A 12,532-nucleotide genomic window follows, 5' to 3' on the forward strand; every position below is an offset into this window, starting at 1 on the left:
TCATTTTTTTTTAACAATGAAAAAATGAAAAGATATTCAAATCTACTGAATTCATAATACTGGGCCTGATTAGTCAGAAATCAGACTTCCAAGGCAATATAAATGTTTTACTGAAGATGCCATTTTTTATTAAGAACAACCTCTTGCATTGTTTTTTGTCTACTGATAAAATCACTGATCAAATACACTTTCACGAGCACAATAAAGAAATTAGTTTGGGTTCACTGTAGTAGTTGATCTAGTGAGTTGGTCATTTAAATTTTCATCTGCAATTGACTTTTAAGTACAGCGGGTATTTACCTGACAGAATCAAGAGTTCGATGATCTCTGCATCTCCCAGAAACGCAGCCACATGAAGCGGGGTTCGCTTCTCCGAATCCTGAAACAATGGCAAAGATAAACAAGTCAGTGGAGGCTAGAGGTACCTTCAGTAGAAATAATAAGACACGTCATTCGCTCTGAGGTTAATGTTTGTGGGAGAGAGTGAAGGCCAGAACCTACTCAGGTGAGCTCTGGGTACACATTTCTCTCAGCATCTCCCACAGTCACATGTACAAAAGATCCCATTCTGTGTCTGTGTGTTGTATTTGTCTCCGGGCTCCTTTTGTTGGAGCCCAGCTCAGGTCAGGGACAGACTATCATGCAACGGATGATGAAATTCAATTTATTTTCAGACCTTCCTTATGGTAAAAAACCAAAAACAAAAACTCAAACCCTTTTACCTACCTTAATAGCAGTGTTCAAAGCATGCAATGATTTGTTTTCTTTCTAAAGGAACATAGTGGAATTGTTCATAAGGACATTAAACATTAAGTACAGTCAGCTTCTCCTTTCCATCTCTATTAACTGTTGCCTAGTTCACCACCCATTCATGTAACACTTACTGAATGCCTACTATGTGCCACGAACCAGATTTGGGTTCAGTGCTTGCCCTCATAAATTTACATTCAAGTGGGGAGGCTGTCAGTAGTCATGGAAACCAATGGCACATGACATCAATTCAGATGGTGATAAAGGCTATCCCAAAACTAAGACAGGGTAATGGGATCCAGTGACCAGGGAGGTGGGAACAAGATTCCTTAGAATGGTGGAATAAGGCCTTTCTGAGAATACTGACATTGAAGCTGAGAGCTGAGGTAGATATTACTATCTCTGTTTTACAGATGAGAAAACTGTGGCTCAGATAAATTAAGAAATTTCCTCCAGACCCCATAGGTATATAGCAGAGCCAAGATTGGACTTTTGCCTATCAGTCTTCAGTCTAAGTCCTTGGCAAAGCATTTAATATATTGTGTTGTTAACACAATAAAATGCAGGGGGGAAAATTACTGCTTCGCCATCTGTAAACTGGAATATCTGATGAGAGAATTCAAGATAATGTCAGTAAATAAAGCCCTAGGCAGGCATGAAGCTTGGCCCCTGCACACCAAGTGCTCCAGGCAAAGCTGTTTTGTCATGAGCATAGATAGTTGTGTGATATCTTGCCCCCAAGACTAAGAACTCCACAGGGTAAAGAATTGGTCTTACTCCTCTCTATCAGAGCCCACAGGAGCAGCAAACTAGATGCTCGGCATAAATCAGCCAAACTGAACTGGTCTATGCGCATTGCTTCTTCTATAAACTTCCCTGACTATTCCACAACGGTAACCAAAGTTTGTATGCTATGTCTTTGAGGTTTCTCCTAAAACTAGCATGCATTTTAGTTTCAAGATTTGTGAAGCTGCTGTTGATTTTAATCATTGTTCCTGTTATCACTTGATTATACAACCTACCCAACCACCTTCGGATTTGCCCAAGGACACAATTCTGTTTTCTGACAGTTCAGGCCCTCTGCTCTTTGTCAGTCTCCTTCAGACTACTGCTTTTAGGCATTTTGTGACTCATTAATATCTAAAACAGATGGCAGACAGGAGATATGACAAGAACTGATCTTCAAACCAGTCTATTTGTTAGGAGGTCTGGTAAATAGGTTTCATGAAAGGTTGGACTAACTTTTAAGTGGATAAAAAAAAGAAGTCTGAATTAGCTGGGAATTTATGTCATCTATGTATGTTGCAGGCAATTATTACAGATAAGTGGAAATAGGGCAGTCATGTAACTATACCATATAAAGTAAAGGTATGCCACAGAAAATTCTGAAAGATATACAACCATCGTTCACCGTCTTATAGTTATGTCACACTTTCCATGAAAATAGAGATTCAGTATTTGAAAATTTGAAAAATATTTCAAGTGTATTAATTGGCACAGAGAACTATACAAAGAACTGACACTAGACTTTCACAAATGTTTTCTCTTTCTATTTCTTCTATTGCCATCTCTACAAGCACTTTTCATCTTAGCCTCATATTCTCTTTGAATCCCCACTATATCTATGAAACACTTCTCTTGAGTCTTATGACAAAAGTTACATAATTATATGTTCTTCTGTCAATTGAACTGGTTCCAGGGTTTGGTTCAACAAATTAAACCTTACCTAAGTGATTTAAACAAGGACTAACCAGCCCAAATTATGACTTCATTTGACCTGAAGCAAAGTCAATGCTCTGTCTGAGAGCTTGGCCCTCAAATAAAAAGCCAAGAAAACCCCAATATCTAAAACTGGTTGGCCTATTATTATAAGACTGGCTTTGCTAATTCTGTGGCCCCTTTTATGATGTGGCTTGTTCAAACTGAAGTTTTTATAACATAAAAGGGGTGTGTTATGTGAGATCACAAAGTAAAAATTCTTGATTGGTACTACCAGTGTTCCTGTTGACATGCATTTAAAGGTTTCCTGTAGCTTCCAGAACAACTATACCAATTGATACCCTCATTCAGTGGCATGCCACACACGTGTAACTACAAAGAAGATCTGTATTCAGGCAGCAGTTCTTTGGTTCTCCAAAGTATCACAACTATATAAACAATTTCATGTGCTGCTAAGACCTCAACTAAAAAAGCAAAGCACTTAACTAAACAATAACTACTGACCAAGGGTTACCAACACCAGCGCTCTAGCAAGGAACCTGAGTGATATACAGAGTCATGCGCGGAGAATAACAGAGGCACAGTAATCACCATCCTCAATCAGGTCAAATCAGCTGGGAGGTTGCAGCTCATCCTCTGCCTAAGGATAAGGCCACTCTACTTGGCCACAAGCTAGACAAATGGACAAGGAGATGTAATGGTAGAAGGAAGGAAATGAGTCTGAGGAAAAGAGTATACTAGTAATAATACTAGCAAAAATGTGTTCTAGGCCAATGATACCCCTAGGGTTTCTAGAAGAAGAAACAAAACCTAATTACAGAGTGCTTTTATTATTTTTTTCCAAACTGCCTTTTATCTATTCTACTACTCAAATCTCGTAACATCCCTACAAGGAGAGACACATCTCTCAGAACCTTGTTGTTAAGGCTTATTATCATCATTTGAAAGACAGTGATTTTTTTTAGATTGAAAAGCTAGGGAATCTGCGCATTTGGAGAGATTGTATGATTTGCCCAGCACTTGGGGATGGGAGATGAGGTGAAGAACTAGAACTGACACCCTCACATGGAGAAAAATCCTTGAAGTGGTCTTGAAGAAAGATTCTTGAAATGAATTGATATTGAAAAAAAGCCAAACACTCTCACAGGTAGATGGAAAGGCAATGACTTGGCCTAGATACCTGATGGGAGAATAAAAGTGTCTCCCCTGAGCATTTGCATTCCCAGAATCTGTCCTCATGTGGTTTGGGGTTTTGAATTCACAATACCTGTACAGTCCAGGAACTTTCAAGCTGAAAAATAGGCATAAAATTGGTTCTAGGCCAAGGACATCCATAGGGTGTCAAGAAGGAGAAACAAAACCTGTCTAAAGAGATGTGTCTTCAATACAAGCAACTCAGGACACCCACAATTAAACCACCACTGAAGATGAGCTCACAAGCCTAAGCTGCAAGACCCATGTGGAAGCAATTAACTAGAAGCAAGAATCAGCAGCCATAACAACCAGAAAGAACTTGAGATAACAGAAGAATCAGAGCTATGAATAATGTTTAAAATAATTTAAGATACGAAAGACAAAGCTCAAGAAGAAAAAAAGATTATTTCTTTTTAAATGAACAAAATTTGAGGAAGGAGTGTGTAGGAAGAGTTTCAGAAAGCAGTACAAACACATGATGCTGGCAATCATCTAAGACTTTGGTCTAAGAGAGATGAAAACAAGAAGAGTAAACAAGAAGGACAGGAGAAGAAAAAATAAGGACAGTGACCTTGGGATACGTTTTAGAACCATTTATTCTACCATATGTTCTAGACGTAGACCTTTATTGAGAAGTTATTATACCCTAGGCATTGTGGCGGATGTTAGGAATACAAAATTAAAAACATCCCGTCCTCACCCTAAAGAAACTTATGGTCCAGTTACCAGTTTCCAAATCTAGGGCATCCGAATAAAAATAGTAACAGGGAAGTGGCAATTAGTGATATCTGTGATGTTAAATTATTTATGAAAATTACCAAAAGTGATGAGACAAATGTCTTCTCGAATACTGCCCTGAAACTCACCCAATTCCAAACTGCCCTGGGCAGGAAATCTAAACTGACAAGAAAAAATCGCTTCTGAATTGGGAAATAAGTACATCTTGTCCAGGACTCCCTAGAAACCCTACTGGCTCCAGCTTATCTGGAAGCTTCGGAAACCCAGGGGCAGACTTTCAGGTCAGCCTATATCTTACAGGCTGACTTAGGGATTGTTTCTGGATCAAAATTAGAATCGAGGACCAGGCCAGGACCAGAGTGGCATTCAGACAGACACAGTGGCTGAGCTAACTAAGCATTCTGCTCTTCTGTGTTCACAGCTACTTGCTGCTCCCATGGGCGCTCCGTGATGACCAACAGCGGATAGATGATCATGGCGGTCTTTACAACACCCATGAATGCAAGAGGAGAAAATCATTCAAAAGCAAGCACAGTATGGTCAACACACATGAGAAACACACATGACTCATCAGTGTATTTTTTAAAAGATTATTCAAGTATCACAAAAAAGACCTTTTCCCATTACAGTAGCTCGATTCCAAACAGCCCTTTGAAAATAGATTGGGACCCATGAAAAGTCACAGGTTTCTCCAGAAGGAAGGAAGGTAAACCCTTCCTTTCTATGAATAGCCAGAGACACACATAGCCAGCTGGTGTCTGAGCTAAATTTGCAGTATGTCAGAGAGAGATCAGGCAGAGGAAGTTTCTGTCTGTTTACCAAAGAGGCAGATGAAAGAAAATAGGGAACTTGAAGTATGTACACATAAAGTGAGCTTGACATGGGCAGAGAGGCCATTCTGGCAGACAAAAATACTGTGTAGGGGGCACCCCAAGCCTCTGTTCTGAAGATTAAGAATTGTTTATTATATGCTTTGGAAATTCTCAGCTAGAAGTGCATGACCTAATCTTCACTGTAAGTATCTATCATACAGTTCTACAAATATCCCTCCCTACATATAAATATCTTACATACCAAGACAGGCAGATGAAGCAATGTTAAGAAAACAAGCCCTGCAAAGCCTTGCCATCATGAAATACAGAAGTGAAGTTCCGATCGTCAATCCAAACTCCCACAAACAGCAAAGAAGCAAGCTTGTTAGGTGCAACAAGCTTAATACAATAGTGAACAGAGATCACTAGAAGCCAGGAGATGTCTAAAACAACTCTGTACACAAAATAGTTACCGTGGAGATATTTCAAATCACGTGAAGAAAAGAGCCGAAGACATGTGAGAGATTTATTTTTATTTATTTATTTATTTTTTTTTTAAGATTTTATTTATTTGACAGAGAGAGACACAGCGAGAGAGGGAACACAAGCAGGGGGAGTGGGAGAGGGAGAAGCAGGCTTCCCGCGGAGGTGGGAGCCCGATGCGGGGCTCGATCCCAGGACCCTGGGATCATGACCTGAGCAGAAGGCAGGCGCTTAATGACTGAGCCACGCAGGCGCCCCGACATGTGAGAGATTTAAATCAAATGACACACAATGGGAAAGATGCTTGGTCTTCAGGTGAGAAATTACAAGAAATTTGTAAAGAGGAAAAGAAAGCAGAGAAACAAATGTCATCGTTCTTTTTAAATTTTTCATGTTTACTTTCAAGTTTTAACATCTCATGGATACAGAGAGGTACAGAAAATAATAGGTCTGTGTGTTCCCACTGGCAAAATCAAGTAAGTTGACATTTTTATATCCGCTTCAGAATTCTGTTTTAAAAAATAGCGTTAGGGGTGAAGTGCCGTTAAGTACTGTGACTTGCAATGGTTTAGAAAATAACTGAGGGGTGTGTGTGTGTGTGTGTGTGAGACAGAGAAACAGAGAGAGAGAGAGAGGCAGAGAGACAGAGAGAGAAAAAGAGAGAGGGAGAGAGGAGACAGGTTAGACTGTTTTCAATTCTTCACTATTACAAATCGTGTTGCAATGCATATATTTGTACATGTCTCTCTGTGCATATGGATGAAAATTTCTCTGGGGCAGGTACCAAGAAAAGGCAGTGCGAGATCTCAGTGTATATACATACTCAACTTTATTAGGTATTTTCAAATAGCTTTCAAAAATAGTTTTACAATTTATACTCCCTAGCCATAAATGTGTTCCTTTCCCCAACATTCCTCCCTATATTTGATGCTATCAACCTTATTACTTTTTCCCAATACGATTGCCTGACACAATATTTCGTTGTTGCTCTGATTTGCATTTCACTACATACAAGTGAAATTAAGGCTCTTTTCATATGTTTAGTAAAAGTTTTGGCTTGACATTGGGGAGGGTATGTACTATGGTGAGCGCTGTGAATTGTGTAAGACTGATGATCTGTCTTCACAGACCTGTACCCCTGAAACAAATAATACATTTAATGTTAATAAAATAATAATAAAAATAAATAAAATAAAAGTTTTGGCTTCTTCAACTACGAATTGCCTGTACATATACTTTACCCACTTCTATTCAGTTTTAGTCTTTTTCTTATGATGTGTAGAGTTTTTAATATATTGTTTAATTCAACTTTCAATGAAAACTCAAGTTATGCCTTCACCTAGACACAGCAGAGCTGGATCAATGTCTACCCCAAGTTACCGTAAGAGAAAAATTTAGATTTATATTCATCTTCCACGCACGCACTATCCTATGGAGCTGGATATACCTTAGCTGGAATTTTCTATGCCTCAAAGGTGACAGCAAATCTCTGCCCCTATATACATCCAGCATCAAACAACTTTATTCAATCATCACTCTGTTGGTATTTTAACCCATCCATTTGAATGTAACATGGATGTATGAGAAACACTGGTACATTTTGCTATATCTAAACATGCTCAAATTGTAAGTCTAAACCTCAAAACCACATCTAATTCTTAAAACTAAACAAGAATCACTCAAAAATCATTTAAAATGAAGGTAAATTAAGAGAAATGAGAATGCCAAAGATGTTTGGATTGTATCTGCCTTAGGTAACGAAATATTGGATATTTTTATTATACTAATTTTTTAAACTAAAATAATGCACATTAAATAAAAATTTTATAGAGATTATGCTTTCTAATTTGATCCTTAAAACACCGCTGTAAGGTACATATTATTGTCCCCATTTGACAGGAGAGGAACCTGAGATTTTGAGATGGTAAGTAACTTGACCAGAGTCACACAGCTAGTAATGGTAGCACGGGGATTCAGAACCAGAACTGATTCCATTGTTCATGCTCTTGTTAACTCTCTGAATAGTTACAAGCCTTGGGAAACAAAAGGAAAGGTGTTTTTCATTACAATTAACACTCTTGACCTAGTACTGTAGACCTAAGGACAAAATTCTCATAAGCAAAAGTACAAGCAGGCAAGAAGAATAAAGTTGGAGAATTAACATTACCTGATTTTAAGATTTATCATAAAGCTACAGTAATCAAGACAATTGGGTATCGGTGTAAAAACACATTTATGGACAACATACGGGATTTTCAAAAACGGTAAAAAAGCAATTCACTAGTGAAAAAGTGATCCAGATTCTTAGGAATTTACCCTAGAGAAATGAAAGCATATGTCCATACAAAGATTTGCACATAAATGTTCACAACAGTTTTATGTGTGATAGCCAAAAACGGGAAACAATCCAAATTTCCATCAACAGATAAATGAATAAACTATGGTATGCCCATATAATGGAACACTACTCAGCAATTAAAAAGAATATTGCTGTATGTCACAACGTAGACGAATCAAAATAATTACGCTGAGTGAAAGAAGCTAGCAAAAAACGAATACATACAGTATTAATTCATTATAAAAAATTCTAGGAAATGGGGTGCCTGGGTGGCTCAGTTGGTTAAGTGACTGCCTTCGGCTCAGGTCATGATTCTAGAGTCCCAGGATCGAGTCCCACATCGGGTTCCCTGCTCAGCAGGGAATCTGCTTCTCCCTCTGACCCTCCCCCCCTCTCATGTGCTCTCTCTCTCTCTCATTCTCTCTCTCAAATAAATAAAGTCTTTAAAAAAAAATTCTAGGAAATGCAAGCTAATGTACAGCAACTGAAAGCAGATCGGTTGTTGCCCAAGGAGGCTAGAGGAGAGATTGAAAGGGGTGGGGGCTAAGGATTATAAGGGGGCACAAGGAAGCTTTTGGTGGTGATGGTATATTCATTATCTCAATTGTGGTAATTGTTTCATGGGTGTAAATATGTTAAAACTTTGTAAATGGTACACTTTAAGTATGTCTAGTATATTACATGTCAATTATACCTCAATAAAGCAGAAAACACATAAGCAGGCAAACAAAACATTCTGTGGTGGGGCACCTTTCTGGCTCAGTCAGTAGAGCATGCAACTCTTGATCCTGGGGTTTTGAGTTCAAGCCCCATGCTGCGTGTGGAGATTGCTTAAATAAATAAAACTTTAAAAAAATTCTGTTGCTTGGGAAACATAAAGAAGGGCATATTTATGGAGTAAAAAAAATACACCTACTCAACAGGGTAAATTCAGTTAAAGGAGAAAACAGCAGAATCTAATCAACCAATAATATGCTAATTTTTGAGGCAACTCATGTCTTGCTCGTGTATAGACATAAAAGTGAAGTCCTTGCAGAAGTATAGGGTGTTGGATTAAGTATATATGCTTTAAAAATAGGCACAAGCAAGAGTTCTCTTCAAAATCCCTTGAACACTTCTATTTCCTAAACAAAACCTTTGACAAATGTGTATTGAGTGAGGATGTAGAAAATAAGTCCAGGAAATCAAGTACAAGTGGGAAGGTTGATGGTCTATGCCTAACCTGTGGGCACACTGCAGCATGTTAGCAGTAGATCACCCGGGGACTGTGGGGATCTCACCATAGTACCCAGAGATTCCCAAACGACAGAAGCCCTTTTAGATCGACTTTTGCCTGGGAAAGTTGATAGAGTGCCAACTATTTGATACCATTTGGCCAGGAACACATCTTGAGAGGAGAAACAGAACATGGAAGAGGATTCTCGTCCTCTAGTCCTACAGAATGGAAAACAAGCCAAGATGCTCGTACTTTGTTGCCAGTGAAACAGTAATAGACGTCGAGCCACTGCGAAGACGTTATGAGGAGTGTCTGATGAAAACCAAAGCAGGTCTTCAGAGCAGCACCTCCCCTTGCATCCTGAATGCTAATAAAGTTCACAGCTATTCTGTGTGGCATCCCAAGCATATTAAGAAGCAGTGTCTTTCAATTTAATGCATTTGTTAAATAGCTTTTTTATGAAGAAACCGTATTTCTTATACATGTGGGAATGTTTTACTGCTAAGGGTATTTAAGGAAACTCATAGATTAGAATTGCTCTTGGTTCCAATGAGCTAAGTAATGAGGTGAGACATCTAGTTTCAGTTAGGGCCCCTACCTTAGGCTCACTGTCTCTTCTAATTACCTCATTAACCAACTTATTCAACAAAACATAGGTGCCTAAGATGAAAGGCAGATAACTACGAGAATAATTGGAAAATTATCTCCTATTGATGAAGAGGGAAGAGAAAGCAACTGCTAGCTTTTCACACCTATATGGGGCTAGCAAGGGTGAAAACCTGTCATCAGGTAATGACCCCACAGTGTCAGAACCAAAAATCTCACAAGCGGAAGCCTAAAATTACAAAATATTAGAACTGGAAAGCATTAGGGACATCCAGAGAGTTTAATGGATTAGCCCAAGGTCACACGGCTGCTTATGGCAGTGGTGAAACCCTTCATTCATACAAATGACAAAATATTTACTAGGGCTTTCTATGCGCCAGGCACCATGCTCAGTCCTAGCCTCAAAGAATCCCACTCTCTTGATTTTGGGTGATGGGCTCTTTACTATAGTAGACTAATATTAGATTAATCACACCAGTCAGCAAAGAGCAGACACACACACAACACAAGTGTTAGAAAATGTCAGAGAGAAAGAATGAATGTGGTGTGAAAGGAGACAATGCTCAAAGGGGTCTACTCTGGATACAACAATAACTTAGTGATTGGGTCTGTTTCTCTCTCTCTGTGTGTCTCAAACACATTTGGGTGGGGGAAGGGGAATTAAAAGCAAAAGCTTATAAAAACAGTTTCTGCAGTCATAGAAAATCATCCTAACTGAAATGATTACAAGTTTTTTTTTCAGCCTCCAGGTGGATATTTTAGAAACAGAGTTTATATGTAATACTGATAAGAAAAATCACCAACGCAGTTATCTGGACGTATCAGGCTCAGTGTACCAAGATGGCTACAATGATTACCTCCGGGTGAATAATTTGATGGGTGTTCTTCACTTTCTTGCTTCTTTGTATTTCAAGACTTGTACATAATGCAGTTCACAAACAAGAAAACACAATTCCTTTTGTAGATAAGAAAAGGCTTTCCTATTAAAAAAAAAAAAGTCTGCCTAACAAGAGCTAGTTTTAACTAATTACACATAAATTTAAAGCACTGGACATTACTTACTGTCCAAAGCCTTCATTATCTTGTAGTAGGTTTTAATATGCAAATGTATTTCTTTGCAAATGACAAAACATTATGTCTGTGACTAAACATGGGACGACTGTAATTTGCATAATGCTCCACAGAGTTGCCAGAGTGCTGTCCTACACATCATCTAATTCTTAAGAAAACCCAGGGATATTAATCAAGTAGGTATTGTTATCCCCATTCTATAGGACAGGAATCAAGGTTCATTCTGAGAGTTAAACGACTTGCCCAGAGTGTTCTGTATTCCCTCACAATACCATACAAAGCCTCACTAACCAGTAACATTATTCCTCTCTAAGGAAAAATCTCTTTCCACCCTCCCCACAGCCTTTGGAGGCCTTTGGTCCTACTATGATTGTTTCTGTCAAGTGTCCTGCAGGACAGGGATACACACACACACACACACACACACACACACACACACTTTCATCAGAGGCATCTTTGTGTGGCCAAAAGAGCATAGACTCTGGAGTCAAGAAGGACCTAAGTTCAAACCCCTCCTCTACCACTTATGAGCTGTGTGATGTTGGGCAAATAAAGCAACCTTTGAGACTCAGCTTTTCTGTAAAATGAAAACAGGATCACCTCTCTTGAAGGCACAATGTACATATCTGATAAATATTAGCCATCCTATTACCATCATTATTATTACTGACATCTTTGAAGCTTATCCTGATTCCTTCAGTTCCTCTTGGGACTTAGACGAAATAAAGGAGATTCAGAACCATTTCTGGAGAAACAATTTTTATTAAGAAATGATACTTGTTTACCAGTAGAAGGGCTGAGATTACCTACTCAACACTGGCCAATAGCAGGGCTCTGCCTGCCTCCTCTCCTGCCTGAAGCAAAGGCTTGGCCACTGAATCCTGTCCAACCCCAACCAAAGGTAACCAAAGCCTCTCCCAGACTCCTGAGCTGGGCCTTGCAGGATTCATCCTTTACCTCAGAGAACTCACAGTGGAGTCTTTCCCTCTCATACAACCACCTAAAACATCCACACCTCAGCAGCTCTAAATCCTTGCTCAGAACATAGCCCTGCTGCCCTGAAGGCCTCCTTCCTCATGCATTCTTGGTAGCTCAGCAGAATCAGATCTGGTTGCAACCTGGCAGATGCGAGCTGCCCTGGGGGTTTAGATGCCATGCCCTTTCTTTCCTCCCCCGAAGCTGAAAACCTTTGAACCAGGTACCCCCAAGCTAAAACACCCTCACCAAACCTTTCTGACACTTCATAAGAAAGTTTTGCCACCTAAGACACAAGTTCCCATCCTTAACTTATTAGAAATCAACCACAGACTCTGTTAAAGGTCCTCAGGAAGATAACCCGGGGGGGCCACCTTCCATATCAATAAGCAAGGAAGCATTTATCTATGCCCTTGCCCTTTCCAAATTGAGACAGTGGGATAGAAAGCCAAACACACTGTAAAGATTCCATACAGAACATTCTACTTAGTGAGGGTAGATTGCAAAATGGCAGGCTTCTTAAGCCCCTTAATTACAGACTGATAATAGTGGTCCCAGAACTTGGAGATTATGTAACAGTGCTTCTTGAAAACAAGGGATATGGGAGATGTACCTCTCCACCTCCAGGCA

General features: G+C 39.3%; 1 protein-coding gene across 1 annotated transcript in view; it reads right to left on the reverse strand.

The window, feature by feature from the left end:
- ANKRD44 (ankyrin repeat domain 44) overlaps nucleotides 1–12,532 on the reverse strand; it is a 313,592-nt gene that overhangs the window by 157,833 nt on the left and 143,227 nt on the right. The window contains exon 3 of the mRNA XM_044913694.1: nucleotides 301–379. Within this exon, the coding sequence (XP_044769629.1) occupies nucleotides 301–379 (79 nt within the window). The remainder of the gene's footprint in view (nucleotides 1–300; nucleotides 380–12,532) is intronic.

Source organism: Neomonachus schauinslandi, chromosome 3 (genome assembly GCF_002201575.2).
Source record: "Neomonachus schauinslandi chromosome 3, ASM220157v2, whole genome shotgun sequence".
Classification (NCBI taxonomy): domain Eukaryota; kingdom Metazoa; phylum Chordata; class Mammalia; order Carnivora; family Phocidae; genus Neomonachus; species Neomonachus schauinslandi.